Source organism: Barbus barbus (assembly GCF_936440315.1).
Source record: "Barbus barbus genome assembly, chromosome: 41".
NCBI classification, from domain to species: Eukaryota; Metazoa; Chordata; class Actinopteri; order Cypriniformes; family Cyprinidae; genus Barbus; species Barbus barbus.
In genome coordinates, this window is record NC_136719.1 from 18,892,319 (window position 1) to 18,911,199 (window position 18,881).

The 18,881-nt window shown below is 35.5% G+C and overlaps 2 protein-coding genes across 2 annotated transcripts; one reads left to right on the forward strand and one right to left on the reverse strand.

Annotated features, from left to right (window-relative positions):
* Positions 1-186: 186 nt before the first annotated feature.
* LOC306860372 (nuclear envelope integral membrane protein 1-like) lies at positions 187-5,861 on the forward strand. Its single transcript, XM_079402039.1, has 9 exons — positions 187-319; positions 622-743; positions 833-1,049; positions 1,175-1,247; positions 1,470-1,563; positions 1,689-1,803; positions 3,786-4,011; positions 4,097-4,264; positions 4,849-5,861. The coding sequence occupies exons 1-9, from the start codon at positions 211-213 to the stop codon at positions 5,051-5,053; spliced, it is 1,329 nt and encodes a 442-aa protein (XP_079258165.1). The 5' UTR covers positions 187-210; the 3' UTR covers positions 5,054-5,861.
* Positions 5,862-7,547: 1,686 nt separating this feature from the next.
* Positions 7,548-14,364, reverse strand: LOC306860823 (ORM1-like protein 2). Its single transcript, XM_079402767.1, has 4 exons — positions 14,183-14,364; positions 13,553-13,727; positions 9,300-9,451; positions 7,548-9,026 (listed from the first exon to the last, which is right to left on the reverse strand). The coding sequence occupies exons 2-4, from the start codon at positions 13,724-13,726 to the stop codon at positions 8,891-8,893; spliced, it is 462 nt and encodes a 153-aa protein (XP_079258893.1). The 5' UTR covers position 13,727; positions 14,183-14,364; the 3' UTR covers positions 7,548-8,890.
* Positions 14,365-18,881: the final 4,517 nt, after the last annotated feature.

Sequence of the window (18,881 nt, forward strand, 5' to 3'; positions counted from 1 at the left end):
CATGTATCCCAATTTGAATAGAAACAGTGGTTTAACAAATGAGAACGATTCAGTCAGTGTTTTATAAGATCCTTTTTGACTTTGCTGTAGATGCAAAGAGGAGTTGCAGCGGACAGATGCGCTGTTTCCTCCAGTGCGGCAGGTGGCGCTGTTCAGCACGCAAGTCTCGTCGGTAACGTCACTCCGACCATCGAAGAAACGCGAGAAGACATGATGGCGGGATTAATGAAATCCGAAAGTTGTTTTGGAATCGAAACCGTCAGATTAAAAGTAATCTTGACTGCTGTGTTGTTTTTATTTTATTTGTCTCAAACGTCAGGTAAGCAATAGTTATGGTTTAATATATTATGTTTTGAGATATATTGCTTTTAAATGATTTAGGATAATTAAGAAAGCTAAGTGTTGTTAGCGTACTAAGTGTGTAAGATGTTGTTAAAGCTGTAAAAAACGGACCTTTTGAAAATAACGATATGTCAGAAAATACGTTTTTTTTTTGTTGATTGAAAAAAATAATTAACACTTCATAAATAAAATGTTTTATTTTCCCCTTAATGGCATATTTAACTGTATATATATATATTCACCAAAAGTATGACTCTTGTTATTTTCATCCACCTTCAGGTGCCACCCGTTCCATTATAGAAGTTAAAGATGGACAAGAAATCAAAGTACAAGATGCACAACATTTTTGCTACAATAATTCAATCCTTCCTGGATGGAGGGAAACATGGACTAGAATACAGGTAGAGGACTTTTAACTATGACTCTTGTTTATGTCGTAAGTAATGTTTGCATCAATATTGTAGGCGCCTTCCTCCCATTTGATTGACAGGTGAGAGTGTGGAGCACTACAAAGCTGAAGGTGACGGTGGTTAATGATGAGCAGGACCTGCAGGAGCTTGAGCATTTCAGCATCTGGAAACTCGTGCAGTACTTTGTTCGTGAACAGACCAATGAGACCACCGTGAGCATCAGTCTCTTTAACAAGACCTGTTTTAGAGTGGACCCTTCAGATTCCTGGACATTCTATACAGTACAACCTAGTCGACGTGAGTTGAAAACATTTTTAAAAGAAAGAAAATGGAACAGAAAACCCATTCCAGTCATGCTGTAAAGTCTTCATGCTTTGACTGTGATATTGATTTTGAGATTGACATTGGTTTTTCTCTTATAGATTTTGACATCTACTTGTTTTTGGTTTTTCTGGCTGGACTGTTACTGTTCTTTTTTGCAGATACTCTGAGCAGGTAATTGACACTATATCTGTTTATATAGAATAGTTCACCCAAAAATGAAAATTTGCTGAAGATTCACTTACCCTAGTGAGTAAAATTATTACAAATGATTATTAAAGTGAGCTATTCCTTTAATCAAAAATTTTAGCCAACTCTGCTCTTCCTTTTCTTGGATGGAGGCACAATTTGGGTTGTTTGACGTAGTGTTAACTCTGTGCTTGATCTGTCTTGTAGGAGTCAAGTGTTCTACTACTCTGCTGGCATGAGCACTGGAATGATCGCCTCCCTCATCATCATCATCTTCGTCATTGGCCGTTTTCTACCCAAGGTAGATTCCTGACATTCTTTAATGTGTTTTAAACATCTTTCTCTCTAGTCTCTACCATTGAGCTCCTCAGGATTTTGTTCGGCTTTTGGTCTTATTTTCAACATGTTTGTTTCCTTGGCCTGTAGAAAAGCCCATTCTATGTGCTGCTGATGGGCGGATGGTCTTTTTCTCTCTACGTCATCCAGCTGGTGTTTAGGAATCTCCAAATAATTTTTAAAGATCACTGGCATCTGGCTATCGGTAAGAGAACCATCAAAACATTGTAGTGTAATTCAACCCTGGGTTTGGTAGTTGGGTTTTAAGAAGAATTTTTGATTTAGACTTTTTTTTAAATATAAATAAAAGTTAAATCTTTTTAATGTGCATAAAGGCTAACATAAAATACATTTATTTTTGTAGTATAGCATTTCTTAGTGAAACAATATTCAGTGTGAAATAATGGATGTGGATAAAACTTCTATTCGCTGGATTTGATCGATTTGTAAAAAATATTTTTTTAAATGTAATAAAAATGATTACGCCCTTTGTTTTTATGGTATACTGTAGCTTATTTGCCATCACGTGATTTTGATGATGTGCAAAATGCAGATGGAGGGCAGGAAGTGAAAAGCAGAATGGACTAGATGGAGGAAAATCCTTACTGTACTGGTTTAAACACCATTACAAAAAACTAAATCATGTGTTGGACATGTTCCTTATGATATAAAGCGATTTTTGTACTGAATTGAAATATTTGCCTGCTATTGAGGCGGTAACAAAGACTATTGGTGGTAAGCGACTTGTCCTCCAGTGCCCCGTTGCATAAAGCACCTTAAGTTGTCCCTTAAGTATTGCACTTATTGCTTGATTTCCCCTTACCTATGGGAATGACTTAAGGGTGTTGCATATAATCCCTTAAACATTTCTCTAAGGTAATGGAAACCAGCAATCCACGTTTTGCCGTTGTAAAATTTTATTGTTGCTATGGACACGTTAATACAGACAGTGGCAAGTTTTTACAGAAAACAGCATAACATGTTGTTCCAAATACAATAAGACTTTCATTCATCTTTAATTTTTTATATATATATTCTCTCATAATTTCTGTCCATTCATTGAAGGGCATAAATTTAATCCATATGATTTATGATTCATATATATATATATATATATATATATATATATATATATATATATATATATATTATTTTTTTTTTATTTTTTTTATTATTTTTTTTTTTGGAAGCTCAAACATGTGAGCAAGTTCAACGCACTCACATTTGCGCTACTGTTGACCACATTGGATATGTGCTACATATGTAATTTGATCCATGTTTATGTGAATAAATGCCTAAATTAAAATGTTTATAATATCAAGTGGCCAATAGTTACTTATTAGAAGGCTTTGATTGAACCTGCTTGCTCCGTGTAACACTTAAGGTGCTTTATGCAACCGGGCACAGACATCCTATCACTCCAGAAAAGAAACAAAAGCATAAAAAATATGAAGGTAAACAGCTTTTTTGTTAGTGGGCACATATTTAAGTTATATTGACTTTTGACACATTGGTTACTGCACAGACAAGCATTTTCAGACTCTGCTCCTCCCGACCGCAAATGCAGGTTTACAAGCCACTTTTCCTGCATTTTTCTGTCAAATTTCTTTCATTTTCCCCCTTGATGAACTACAACAATAAAACATAGGCATTTGATAGTGCACTCTATGTAGAAAATCACTTCCTGCCCTCCATCTGCATTTCGTGCCACCCCTTGGCATCATGTGCAAATAACCTATTATTTTTATTTTATTGGAATATTATTAATAGTGCTGTCAAATGATTGATCGCATATAAAATAAAAGTTTTTGTTTGCATAATATATGTGTGTATTTATGTATATATAAATACACAAACAGTATATTTTGAAAATATTTACGTGTACTTGCATGTCTATATTTATATTCATATAATTTATATTATAAATATTTCATATATAAACAAATCTTTTTTAAATATATACTTGCATGTGTGTGTATTTATATATACACAGTACACATACATATATTATGTAAACAAAAACTTTTTTGTATGCGATTAATCATTTGACAACACTAATTATTAACATTTGAGTTATTTTGCTCAATATGACTTGATTTCATGTTCTATTTTAATAAACTTTTTAAATTTATGCTAGTCTTGTAGGTATATCAGTTGCTGATTGTTCTTTATTTTGTAAATGTTTAGGTTATACCATTGTGGTTGGGTTCATCAGTTTTGCAGTGTGTTACCGCTATGGTCCCCTGGTGGATAAGCGAAGTATCAACATCCTGTCCTGGACGCTGCAGATCTTCGGCCTTCTGTTGGTGTACGCTGGAATTCAGGTCCAGCAAGTGGCTCTGGCCATCACGATAGCTGCATTCTGCTCCAAGAACGTGGAGTACCCTTTTACCAAGGTCTTCATGCTTTATCAGTGAGTATACAACTTTAATAAATGCTGTTCAAGGATATGGTGAGCAACGTAGTCATTGTCTTCTTGCTGAATAAATGCTCTGAAGGAAGCTGAAGCCAAAGAAACTCGAGCCACGCCGTCTGCTGACAGAAGAGGAGTACCAGAGACAGTCAGAGATGGAGACTCAGAAAGCTCTGGAGGAGCTTAGGACATATTGCAGCAGTCCCGAGTTGAAAACCTGGAAGACTGTCTCCAGGCTCCAGTCTCCTAAGAGGTATGACAGGATATTTGAAAAACAAAGGCCCGGTTTCATAGACAGGGCTTAGCCTAAACCAGGATTAGGCCATAGTTCAATTAGGACATTTAAGTAATTTTTATAAACATGCCTTAGAAAAAAACATTACTGGTGTGCATCTTAAGACAAAACAAAGACACTGACATGTTTTAAGATCAGTCAGTGCAAGTTTCTTTCAGTCGAAACAGCTCAGATTTACATTTTAGTCTAGGACTAGGTTTAAGCCTTGTCTGTGAAACCGGGGGAAATAGTGTTAATAAAATAATGCCTTTTATGGAGAATGTCATTAGAGAAACCTAAAATGCCAAATTATGCAATTTTGGTTGCATACTTAAAGCCTACTGTGTCGTATTGGATACACAAAATTATCAACAAGATCAAAACTGTTGTAAACAATATTGTACATTGTCATAATTTAGCAATTAAAAGGCCTTTTAGTATAATTCTGGCTTCAGAATATTGAAGAAACATGCTCAATAAGACCAAAAATGTATATACAAAAAGAATGTCATGAGTCAGATTTGATTTTGTCATCTAATAATAGTACTCTGTCTTGCACTCAGGTTTGCAGACTTCATTGAGGGTTCTCCACATCTGCTGTCCAATGAGGTGTCGGTTCATACACAGGAGTACGGGCTGGGCGGATCGTTCTTTGAGGATGAGCTGTTCTCCACTGATGAAGAAAATCAGGAGGAGGAGGAGGAGGGCTGGGAGACGGACGATGATGTGAAGCCAGATGGCATCTCCACGACTCAACAACACGGGTGAAATGACTGATGAAGCATATGAAAGTATTTAATTTAAGCGGATCTGAGATCTGTTCAAGTGTAGCATTCACTGTTCTTCTGTATGTATCTTTTGGAGGTTTTCATTCATGACTTTGGTCTCTGATGCATTCATAATGGACTATTAACAGTGAAAATGCCCAGTTGTTTTCATGGCTCATGGGGAAGGCCAAAAGTTGTTTGATTTATTTTTCTTATGATCGGTTTGTATTTGTCTTAAATCTTTGCGTTCGAAATTCTGCAGAGACTTCCTGTGTGAGGAGGGAACTGTGAACGCTGTGTTATTACATGGACTGTATTTTATGTGTTTTGTTTTTAAGTTTAGAATATTAAAATGGTGGATCGGAAGAGGTGCATACGTTATAGTTTTTTGTGGCCACTGTCTGGAGCTGTAAGTCTGTTTAGGGTCAAAGGATTATTTTTTTTTATAAATGAGTAATAAAAGCAGAGACATACTGTGTGTCTTCATGTATTGGCTTTACTTTGTACGCCAATAAATATGGTCAAATCTCTCATGTTCAGAAACTGTTACGTGCGTCTTTGTAGTGGCCACTTGGTGGCAGCATAAAATTAACATTTATAAAGGGCACTGTTGATGTATTCCTGTGCTTTGCAAGAAATACTACGGAATGAGATTTTTTTTTAGATAGTGCAAATATAACTAATGAAATTATTTTTATAGCTGTACCTGCCATTGTTACACATAGTGTAATTGTTGAAACTTTTAAAGATTTACATATTTTCTGTGCTTAAAGTCCCCTTATCAGCACCATTAAAGGATTTCATAAACTAATTTTTAAAATTATTTTTGGAATATTTATATATCATCAGTAGTTTTTTTTGTATTTAATCTATTGAACATCACGATAGTGCGAAGCCCCCTATACGGACATGGTGATGGGGAAAATGTAATCGGAGGAAAAATAATGTTTTAATTTTTTTGCGTCGAGAAACTTGCTAAATTGAAAAACTAAATTTCATTGTTTTTGCGAGCGAACAAAGGTTTAAAGGGGACGCAAAACTTGTATGTTCTCTCATAAAAAAAGTTGAGTTCCCCCAAAAAAACTTTCGTTTGCTCCTAGAAATATGAAAATATTTTTTCTCCCACTCAGTGCTTTTGAGAATGCTTTCGAGAACTTGTGTTGCCACGAGAAAGTGTGCATTTGCTCGCAAAACGTTTGTGAAAAACTATATTTAAGTATTTTTGCTAGCCTATGGAGGAAAGCAAATGTTTTGCTAGAGAAAGTTTCTGGGTAACGCAAACACATTGGAATATTATTTTTCCCATTTTTTATTTATTGTTTCTTTTTTATCTATCACCATGTTAGATGCTTCTTAAACAGTTTATTTCATGCGTTTTCAACAGTTTAAGAAACAAATCGGCTTAAGTCGGAATAAGGTTCCGCTAAATAATTTTCACTTTTTTTCTGTCTCGTTTTTATTATTGCTTACTGATTTCTACATTCCCTCCTCACCTCTCCAGTAAAAACCATATTCCGTCAGCAGAATAAGACGCAGTCCCTCTTTAACCACAGTTTTACGGCTCATCACCTTTTGGTTTTCTTTATACAAATGCTGTGGTTTGGCTGACCTTCATCGATCAGTGCAGGCCTTTCTTACAGCAGGCTCTGGAACAGGAACACGCAGAAAGCAGAATTGCGAGAAACAGCAGATGCATTGTCTGTTCTGTCACTGCAGCGCCTCAGCTTTTGGTTTTGGATCCGAAAGGCTGAAGCTAAAGTTGCGGGCAAGAACAGATATCACAGCCTTCCTTGTTGCTGTTCTTCCTCTGCAGCTCATGCAAATGCTGTTTGCATTCCAGCAGTGACATCAGCGGTGGTCCCCTAGTGTCACGAGCACGATTCCTCAGTATTCTAGCGCACTGGGCCAGAATACTATTTGCATGTGCTTCCGTGGTAAATAGACAGCGTGTATTACATATGCTAGGCAAATCTGTGGCATAGGTGGGCCGAGGACACTCTTCCCCTCCTCCTACCTCTTCCCTGAAATGCAGCTGGGAGACACCTGAGCTTGTAGGTGGGTATTCCCGTCCAGCTATCAGCTTATCTCAGTCGCTGATGGGCTTGCCCCGTCCATGTGTAGGTGTGTAGCATGTAAAACTCACGGATTTCCCCCCGGTACACCTTCACAACTTATCCAAATTCGTATCTATATTCACCGGACTGACACAACCGAGGCTGTGAGTGTGTGTTTGTTTAGCTTCCTCGTGGCTCTTTCTCACACCTTTTCCTTGTTCACCTGTGTGGTTTGTTGTTATCCAATAGGCGAGAGGCGAGGATTCCCACGTTAACTGTTCATCCGCATGTGGTTACATTGATCCTGTAGTATTATGATTGCTTCCGTGCAATGTGATGCAACTTAATGCCATCCTCTCTAGCATCAGACTTTAATGCTGTGCTTATCATATGGAATAAACACCGGTGACTCAGTAATGAGGGCCATATACTGCGACACATGCAATTGTAAATGTCATTTATTTGATATATATTGATGTATGCAGTGATTTCCATATCATTACATTTGAGCCTTTGAATATTAGTCCAAATGGCTTTATGACTGAGAAGTTATCTTGTGCAAGAGCCATTTAAATTATACCAGTGAAAAAAAAACTGAACATACTAAACCTGAAATCTGATGCTTAAATGTTGTATTGGGTCCAATAGTAAAAAAAAAAAAAATTCAAATTATAACAAAACATTGAATTTCAGATTATTCGAATATTTAGTCTCAATGCATTGTATGAACTCCACATCTTTGTTTAAAACTTGATGATTTTCAGCATTACTTGAGAACGATCCATCTTATCAACATCTGACCTTGTGTACGTTTCACATAAAGAAATGAACATGGAGGATGTAAAAATTGCAGAATATACTATTTCTTTTTCATTTTACATTCTTATGTTTAATTTTTAAACGTTCTAAAACTTTCCACCTGTAAATTAGATTTTGAATACTACATTTTTAATGTGGTCTCAGACTTTAGTTCCCCACTGTGCATACTTTCACTTTTGTTTTGTTAACAACTATGACCCATGCAGACATGAACATTTAAAAAATCTATAACAATAATGTATGTGCACTATGGCAATTGTTTCAAATTGGAACGTTTCATGATATGATGACAAATGAAATAAATACAGGAATTCAAAGAAAACTAATATAACAGCGCTCTACGAGAAACTTAAGCATTAAACTTTAAGTGAGCACTTTAAGATTGTTTCTCATATCACTTTCATACATTGTCACAGATCACCGTTTAGCATTTTTGGAGGAAATTAAATGAAAAATACAGTTCAAATTAAGATCAAAATCAGTTTTTCTAATAATTCAACAATTTATTTACTGCAGTTGTCCAAGTTGTATATATATATACACCAGAACACTGACAAAAACTCTCGGAATATTATAATTCAGAACTATCATGTTTTGCCCCCACAGTGACAGAGCTTGTTGTGGCAAATAGGTTTATGCAAAGAATATCAGCAGGCGATAACTGGCACATTGTCTGGTGCAATGGCACATTGTCTGGATGCAAAAGCATCCTTGAATGTGATGAATCTAGAGATTATGATGAAGAGAAATTACAGACATAAGACAGGATTTAAAAAAAGAAACGTCACAGATTGAATAAACCTGAGCATTTTAAATAGTGTACTTCAGTCCAGTGCAGTTTTGGCTCCTTAAGGCCTTACGGCTTTGGACCAAGGAAGCATCATATGGAGAATAAAGGAATTTCAGTCATCTCATCTCATCTCCATGATGCTACATCCCATCCAAGAGTGGCCAGAAGTGTCATGTCAGTATTTATTTATACCAAACAGACGAACTCCATGAAACTGAGGCAATTTAGGAAGGACGACACTTAGTAGTGAACCTGTGTTGACTATGAAGTGAGCGGTTTCATATTTGGTGTAGAAGCTGGCCAAGATGTACCTATGAAAAAAATAACAGCATTTAATGTAAATATTATAATAAAACGTAATGTTTTTACTGCAAAAAATTCTATATAATTGAAAACATGAAATACATATTATATAATTATAAAAATATAATAAAGCTATAAACAAAATAAAAGTTGATATAGAATTGTAATTAAAAAAATAAGTAATTTCAATTAATGATTATAAGATGAAGTAATAAAGCAGTTTAGTAAGTGCAAATAGTCCTATTTCTGTCAGTTACTACATAAATATGAATATGACTCACAGTACAATAGGTGAGATGGTGAGGAACTTTCTTGATGCTGTAAATTGGACGCCATAGTCCATCTGTTCCCAGTGAGTGAGCAAACGTGCCTTGCCTTGGTCCGGCGTCTCGAACGGCGTGCCTTTGACGGTATGTAAAAACAGATACATCGCCTAGATGGCAGAGAAGTGAGTTAACACTTGACCACTGAACTAATTTATGTTTATTCTACAGACATAACAATTACTGAAGCTTGACGTGGCTTTATTAATGTTACTAATTATGAATGTGTCATTTAGCTGATGCTTTTATTATTGCTTTAATGTTCTATGAAGGACAGACAATGGGGGAGAGTAAATAATGACAGAATTTTTGGGTGAACTCTCTCTTTAAGAGTGAGAATTTTTTTTTTTTAAAGAAATAGTTTACCCAAAGCTGTACATTTGCTAATTAATTAATCACCCTGAGGCCATCCAAGATGTAGCTGAGTTTGATGGACTAATTGATGGGCTGGAGTCATGTGGATTACTTATGGATTATTGTGATGTTTTCATCAGCTGTTTGGACTCTCATTCTGATGGCACCCATTCACTGCTGAGGGTGAGAACTGGTGAGCAACTGAGATATTGCTAAATTTTTTTCAAAACTGTTCGAATGAAGAAACAAAGTATCTACATCTTGGATGGCCTGAGGGTGAATACATTTTCAGCAAATTTTCATTTTGAGTGGTCTATTCCTCCAAAGAGAGAGAGAGAGAAATCATTTTAAAAGAATAGTTTATCCAAAATGAAAATTTGCTATTTATTTAATGACCCTGAGGCCATCCAAGATGTAGATGACTTTGAGGGACTAATTGATGGCCTGGAATTGTGTGGATTATTGTGATGGTTTTTATCAGCTGTTTGGACTCTTATTCTGATGGCACCCATTCACTACTGAGGTAAAATTTGTGAGCAACCGATATACTGCTACATTTTGCCAAATCTGTTGAAGATGAAGAAACAAACTCATCTACATCTTGCATGGCTTGAGGGTACATTTTCAGCAAATTTTAATTTTTGCGTGAACTATTCCTCCATAGAGAGAGAGAGAGAGAGAAAACAACGCTGAAGAATATAAGAAAGCACTTAGCAGCCAAAAAATACAAGCGCTGGTAGATAACTTTCTGAATAACACCTATGCTCACACTAATGAAGGTGTCAATCTTGATGTCGGAGATATAAATGACATATTTGAAAAATCAGCAAAACAATCCAAATTGAAAACAAAAAATGGAAAAAATCAAATACCCAAAAATGTGAAAAACTGGTTTGATCAGGACTGCCAAACTATTCACAAAAAACTGAGAACGTTGTCAAATCAGAAACACAAAGATCCAAATAATGCAGAGACAGTGAAACACTAAAACAATACAAACATACACTCAGAACCAAAAAAGCACAATACATCCAAAAACAACTGACAATAATCGAGAAGTCAGTGAACACAAACCAGTTTTGGGAAAATTGGAACAATCTGAAAAAACTGATCATGAAGAATTGGCAATCCAAATGGTGACAAACACTGTTTAATAAGGTACAAACAAACACAAACTGTAAGCAAATTCAAACAATCAACCAATTGGAAAAACTAGAATTAACAATCAAAGATAACCAAAACCCATTAGATTTCCCAATAACTGATAAAGAACTTAAAGAAAAATCAAAAACCTCCAACACAAAAAAGCATCTGGACCTGATGGGATATTAAATGAAATGATAAAACACACAAGCAGTAAATTCCAATTGGCCATTCTAAAACTATTCAATGTGGTTCTGAGTGTAGGTTACTTCCCTGACATCTGGAATCAAGGCTTGATAACACCAATCTTTAAAAACGGAGACTACAACTACAGAGGCATCTGTGTGAGCAGCAACCTGGGAAAGTTATTGTGTAGCATAATAAACGCTCGACTATTAGACTTCATCATCACACACAATGTACTGAGCAGAAGTCAAATTGGATTTTTACCAAATTACCGTACATCTGATCACATCTATACATTACATACTCTAATTGAAAAACATGTTAACCAAGATAAAGGTAAAATATATGCATGTTTTATCGACTTCAAAAAAGCTTTTGACTCAATTTGGCACCAAGGACTATTTTACAAAATTATTGAAAGTGGCATAGGAGATAAAACCTATGACCTTATCAAATCAATGTACACTGAAAGTAAATGTGGTGTAAAAATCAGCACCAAATGTACAGGGTATCTTTCCTAGGAGCGTGGAGTGAGACAGGGCTGCTGCTTAAGCCCAACATTATTTAACATTTATATCAATGAACTGGCGCTCAGTCTGGAGCGATCTGCAGCCCTGGCCTCACTCTACACAACTCACAGATCAGATGCCTGCTGTATGCGGATGATCTGGTTCTGCTGTCTCCCACTCAACATGGTTTACAGCAGAACCTGGACCTGCTAGAGAAATACTGCCACACCTGGGCCCTGACAGTCAACCTGAAGGAAACCAAATTATTATATTTCAGAAAAGATCCAGATCCCAGGGAACACAACACACATTTACATTAGGCACTAACCAGATAACACACACATCACACTACAACTACCTGGGTTTGACAATCACTTCCACAGGAAACTTTAACCATGCTGTGACAGAACTGAGAGATAAAGCACGCAGGCCCTTCTATGCCATAAAAAGACAATGTCCTATAGAAATCCCTATTAGAATTTGGCTGAAAATATTAGAATCAGTAATTGAGCCCATTGCCCTCTATGGCAGTGAGGTGTGGGGTCCACTGACAAATCCAAATCAAGATCTCACCAAATGGGAAAAACATCCAATTGAGACCCTGCATGCAGAACTCTGTAAAACTATATTACCCGTGCACCAGCACACAACAAATAACGCATGCAGGGCAGAATTAGGCAAATATCCTCTAATCATAAAGATACAAAAAAAGAGCAATTAAATTCTGGAAACATCTGAAACTCAGTGACCCCCAATCATATCATTATAAAGCCCTGCAATACCAAGAGATGAGCAAAGAAAGCAACCTCTTCCCTCAGCTGATCCAGAGCTTCAGTCCTGATGCTTCACTAACATCTACTGATGCTCTGAATCACAACATCAGAATCAATCAGATTACTGCACAAATCAAACAGAGTTACATCACTCATTGGCAAACCCAAACACAACAACAGAGTAAAATGCAATGCTATTCGGCCCTAGAGAGAGTACAGTATGACAGAGTATCTGTACACAGTGTCAGATAAGAAGCTGAGAAGCACATTGACCAGATACAGACTCAGCGGACACAAGCTGATGATAAGAGATGGGCAGACACAGAAAAACATGGCTGCCCCCGGAGCAGAGATTGTGTTCACACTGTGATCTGAATCAGACAGAAACAGAACTGCACTTCCCAACAGAATGCTCCAAATACACAGATATACAGACAGTGTTCTCTGATAAAATACAGCAGACCCATCCGACATTTAAAACTCTTTCAAACCAGGAGAAACTGCTGTGTGTTTGCTGCTCAATATGCGTTTGCCTGTCACCATAGAAGAGAAAACACTCAATCTGCCCTGATCTGATGTTTCCAGCACATCTAGATTATATTAAACCATATTACTCTATTATATTACTTAGATGTACATTTTGCCTCTGTAAATATGTCTAATCCCTTATCTTATTTTTATTTCTAGTTTATATACATGCATTAGTACTACATGCTAAATACTTTTATACATTTTTATTATTTTTCTTTCTGTTAATACATATATGCACTATTTGTAAGAAGCCCAGCTGCAATTGCTTTGACAATACAAATGTATAGTTTTTGTCATGCCAATAAAGCACACTTTAATTGAATTGAATTGAATTGAGAGAGAGAGAGAGAGAGAGAGAGAGAGAGAAATATAATTATAAAAGAATAGTTTATCCAAAATGAAAATTTGCTGTTTATTTAATGACCCTGAGGCCATCCAAGATGTAGATGACTTTGAGGGACTAATTGATGGCCTGGAATTGTGTGGATTATTGTGATGTTTTTTATCAGCTGTTTGGACTCTTATTCTGATGGCACACATTCACTACTGAGGCTAAATTGGTGAGCAACTGATATACTGCTACGTTTCACCAAATCTGTTGAAGATGACGAAACAAACTCATCTACATCTTGCATGGCTTGAGGGTAAGTAAATTTTCAGCAAATTTATTTTTTAGCGTGAGCTATTCCTTTAAAGACTTCTTGCATGGACTGACCAGGTTGTGTATGACATTGGTGAGTGTCCACACCGCAGGCACACTGAGGAAAGGGATGCTGAGTAGGACCACATGCAGGGCAGTGGTGAGCAGCAGGTAGGCCAGCCAGATCCCCCGGCTGTTCATCACCCGCGTGTTTGGGTTCACCTCGCTGTGAGCAACGCCCACATTCATCCTGCACGAAAACAACAGCCGTGATATACTTCATGCAAACACCCAAAGCCATTAAAAAACAAACAAGGATGCCCTTTAACAGAGACCACACTCTTTACAATGACACATTCGTTATCACAATTATAGGCTATAACATTAACCTCTGCGACGATAAATTGTTTGTGGTATATTTAGGTGTGTATACGACCGACCAAGTCTAATATGGACTTTGCGGGGTCTTAATAACAGTATGTACAACATTCATGCAGATTTGTCATCCGAACACTGTTAGCTATCCAGCTAGTGGATTCAACAGTATTCAGTCGCTGCTGATAAAAGCTGAAGAAAAGGCTCCATGAAAAAGGGCCATGTTTGAAATACAAATGAAACAGGCAATTAAGACTGCTAAAAATGCAAGTTAAAGTACATTAAATAGTGTAAATAAAGAGCTAATTTTGTCAAATGACGGCCACCCACCTTGCGAAGTAACCAGGAAATAGACAGTCTGCGGCTGTGTTTGAAAACCTAGAGAGTTGCCTATGTAGACAGCATCCTAAGCGCGTGCCGGGCAGAGCCGATGAAGATGTCTAGCAAGCAGCGCACTAGGTTTGAAACACAGCCATAAATCCTCCTCTCCGCCCTCTGACCATTACTACTACGAGGATTTAATTTTTAAAACGCATTTTAATTAGTTTTATTTTTTATTTCACTGTTTTAGTATGTTTTTTTTTTTTTTTTTTTTATTATTATTATTATTATATTACCAGGGTATTTTTGTGTAGGAGTTTGTTTAGATATGTCAGCTTGTAAGGATTAGGCTATGTAGGATCATTTATAATTTTATTTTCAAGAATTACATTTTCGCTCTCTCTCTTTCCCCAAAGGCTGCTGGAGGACCCTGTACAAACCTCCTATTGAGAAAAGACCTGGAGATTTGCAGTGGAGGATTGTGCATGGTATAATAGCCACGAACAGACACAGAGCACACCTTGACCCACAGGCAGGGGAGGGCTGTATGTTTTGTGGAACACCAGAACAGTTTTTAATTTACTTTTTACTTGTGTGAGGTTACAACAGTCATTTTATAAGTTGGAGGAGTGGTGTCAAACACTTGGGGAGGTTTTTACACCTGAAATGTTTATTTATGGACCCAAGTACAGTAGAGTCATGTCTTATTAAATGATTTATTTGGGCAAGCCAAGATGGCTATATGGTTGTCAAGAAAAAGTAAATTGATTGATAGGGGCTCAACTGATGTTATTTTAATTTTAAAGGGATTAATAAAAATCTGGCACTATAGAGTATTACAAGTTGGTAAATAATTTGCAGATGTTCAATCAAAACTGGGGAGTAAACCAGTGTATTTGTGAAGTTGACTCTGATGATTATTTGAACATTTATGTTTGAAGGGTCAGTTTGTGGTTTTATGTTTGTATCTGTATGAGTATTTACACATATATCTATTTTGTTTATGTGTGTGTGGGTAATTTTTCTCCATTTTTTCTTATGATGTATTTTTGAAAACTTAACTTTTCTAAAAGAGAAAAAAAATTATCTCTCTCTATATATAAATATATAGGCCTATAATATAATTAGAGTAATATGGCCTAGATATATCAATATAATAATATAGAGTAAGAAATAAGAAATAAAATTTACTGTGTTTGTATTACTTTTATCTTTTAATATGTTTGTATCATCATAATTCCTACACTGTAAAAAGTGATAAGTTGACTTAACTTCAAAAAATTGAGGAAACCTGTTGCCTTATATGAACCTGACAATTCACTTAACTTAATTTTTTCAATTATTATTTACTTGATAATTTTAAGGCAACAATTTTTTGAAGTTAAGTCAACTTATCACTTTTTACAGTGTAGTTTGTAGTAAAGTATATTTTATTACACTTCCACAAGTACTGATATTGATGTTGTACATTTGACCAATTAAACTTTTAACATTTTAAAAATATTAATAGACTGTATTAAAAATATTTAATGAGTGAAAGAAGTTATCAGAGATGATATCTAGAGTTTTTATAGATTCACTGGTAGTGGCAATATTCCTACTTCCTTTTCACATACTGTGACCACAGGAAAATTTCACACATATGTCATAATGAGAAGACTGATAAGAATAGTTGAATATTTTAGCAGTGATGTCAGAAAATATCTGATGATGCTTGAACTCTATTATTTGTTCAAATTTTTCTTTGAATATATTATTAATTTGTTGTTCTTGCGTATGTGTCTTTCCTGTCAAAAGGAAAAAACACAGTATTAGCTGGAATAAGTAAATAACGTGAACTCTGTCTTTGCTTGTGTTGTGTGTTTGTTGGTAAACCAAGTTCCCTTTTGTAGTTATGACATCATTCTTGGCAGGACAATACACGCACGTTCCTGAGAGAACTGAGCGGTGACAGAGTCTCAAAGTTTGGGACATATTTTGCAGGAAGCTTCATACCGCCATAAAATGTAGCATGAATGTTTATGGAAATCACATCTTCCCTCTCTTTTAACAGAGAGCTGTTGACCAGACTGGGAAATTTGACCACATTTGCTCAGTCATTTCCTTGTTGATTAGAGTACTACTAGTAAAAGTAATTTGCCTTCATGTTAGTTCTTCAATTAATTTCTTTGTTCCCTCAACAAACAATACACATGAACGAAGACAATAGAAGACTTGACTTGTCGATATATTTATTAGCTAACACGCTGTTTAATTTAAAAACATGTTGCACATTGTAATAAAATTGTACAATAAATATAGAAATAAATAAGAACACAATAAATAGTTCTATAAATAGTTCACCTCATGTCAAGCATGAACTCTTAATGTTAACGCAAGATGTTATTAAATCCATGTTATTATAACACTAGGAGAAACTTTGTAGAAGCAGCAAAAGCTGTTTGAACGTTTTGACCAACATGGTCACAACTGACTCTTTCCTCTCAATCTAACACTGTTTCATCTCCACTTTAGGAGCTTCTGTGGATGCCAGAAATGAGAAGACGCGTGCAGATATGATAGAAAAGGAGTAGAGCCTTTCCATGCTGTCCAGGCACAACGCGTTGTCATACCAATTCACTGCAGTCAAGGGATGGTCCTCCACTGGTTCCTGATCATCAAACAAGAACAATAATGAAATTAAAAGTGTTTACTAGAGAAACCGATGCTGCAATAATTTACATACGAAACTTTCCAGGAGGATAACAGATAAGGATGTGGGAACAACTTTGTGCCTCTTGCTGGTGGCAGGTGTCCAGACATTATATCAAAAGGAAGTACATGAAACATTAGCAAAGATTTTGAATAAAAACAGACATACCTTAAGCATGCGCAGGAGGTCTCTTGTAACGTTTGCGATCTCGTTGGCGCGCTTTCTCCACTTACTGCAAGCTGAATTCTCAAACACGCCATTCTTGTGGAAAATTCTGGTGTAGTTTTTCAGAGCAAGAATAATTCTTGATTGACAAGTCTGAAATGCAAGACACATAGGGACAAATTACAACATTTGACAGAGTAAACACACTTTTTTTGTATAGACCTTACAGTCAGGTTAGACCGACGCCATATTGAATTTTATGTGGATGAAAGCGAGGCTGTGAAGAATAGCCTATGGCACACGCAGTATAAAAGTTTTAATTTTCACAACTTAAAAAAATATTATGGAGTTTGTTTGTTTTTTCTTAAAAACACTTTATTAGGTGAACAATTGGAATGTTGTTAAATAGCAGTACAAATATTCTCATTCCTGTCAAAATTAAATATGGCTTTACACTAGCCTATATAACATAGTTGATATACAAGAGAAATTAAAAAAAGACATTAATATAAAAACATGCATCTGAATTATTCCGTTATTTACCTCTTTGTTGCTTTGAAGGCTCAGTGGGTCACATGTGTCAATCGGTCTTATAGACACTGGAGGGTCATCAATGATACTTGAAGTTTTTGGAGACTCAACCTGCAGAGAGCATAAAATGCGTTGTTATTATTATTATCAAGAACTCTTGAAGGTGTCTGAAAAAAAAAATCTTAAAACAAATGAAGAGAAGTTATCAAATTAATATATCGTCCTTAATGTACGTACCGTGTTGTATAAATCTCTCGCCATCTCATTGAGTTTGATGGACAGCGCTTTACACTCCGAGAAGTTCACCTCACCGGCGGAGCGCGCAGGAGCGCCACTGGTGCCTGACAGCGCCACGCAACATACCAATAATAATGATGAATACATAGTTACAAAATGTCCTATAGAATCTGTAACAGTTTATCCTTTTGTCTGCAGTGCTTAGAAGGCAAATTACTTGTAGTGGCAGGATTTCATCCTTTTTATTCAAGCGGTGAGTCACAGGATTTTCCCTAGGTAGACTAGTCTAATTCAGTCTTTTGAGTTTCGATTTTATAATATATATATATATATATATATATATATATATATATATATATATATATATATATATATATATATATATATATATATATAATATAATAGTATAATATATATATATATATATATATATAATATAAATATAAATTATTGTTAATATAAATATAAATTATTGTTTATATAATATAAATATATATTGTTCTTCAAATTTCATTCTCCAAGATGCTCAACATAATACTTAAAACCTTGATGAGCTCAAATAATAATTTTATGTTTTATTTTTTTTTATATAAGTAACGGCATGACGCCATCAAAATTGAGTTTGAAGGACCTTTAAAGACTGAAATACTTTAAATATCTTTTGAATTGTTTGAACCAGGGTGCTAAGCCCTACTGTAATTATGGGAGCCGGTTGTGGTTTGGGGGTCTTAAAGGGATGAAACTTTTGGCATCGTTTATTCAGCTTTACACCAGATGTAGGCTATATGACTTAATTTTCTTCTGATAAAGATTTTAGAAAAACAATCCATCTCTGTGTCCATATAATGCACGTGGATATTCACCCAAAAGTTGACAATTAAGTGTTATAAATAAGTGGTTTATATTCATAGGAGAATTTTAATTTCATTTTTAAAGGTATAAATTCTTTTTACAAATAACAAATGCATATTATGGCCTTGGGCCAAAAATAAATGTTGCATTATATCCAAACATATTATATTAAAAAGTAGCCTATTACATTTTCAATTTTTAAAAATCAAATTCAATTATATAGTTTTTACA

Coding starts and splice junctions, on each gene's coding strand:
- LOC306860372 (XM_079402039.1), top strand. CDS start 211: ATGATGGCGGGATTAATGAAATCCGAAAGTTGTTTTGGAATCGAAACC. Junction 744..832: donor AAACATGGACTAGAATACAG/GTAGAGGACTTT, acceptor TTTGATTGACAG/GTGAGAGTGTGGAGCACTAC. Junction 4,265..4,848: donor AGGCTCCAGTCTCCTAAGAG/GTATGACAGGAT, acceptor TCTTGCACTCAG/GTTTGCAGACTTCATTGAGG.
- LOC306860823 (XM_079402767.1), bottom strand. CDS start 13,726: ATGAATGTGGGCGTTGCTCACAGCGAGGTGAACCCAAACACGCGGGTG. Junction 9,452..13,552: donor CCAATGTCATACACAACCTG/GTCAGTCCATGC, acceptor TCTGCCATCTAG/GCGATGTATCTGTTTTTACA. Junction 9,027..9,299: donor ACCATCTCACCTATTGTACT/GTGAGTCATATT, acceptor TTTTTTTCATAG/GTACATCTTGGCCAGCTTCT.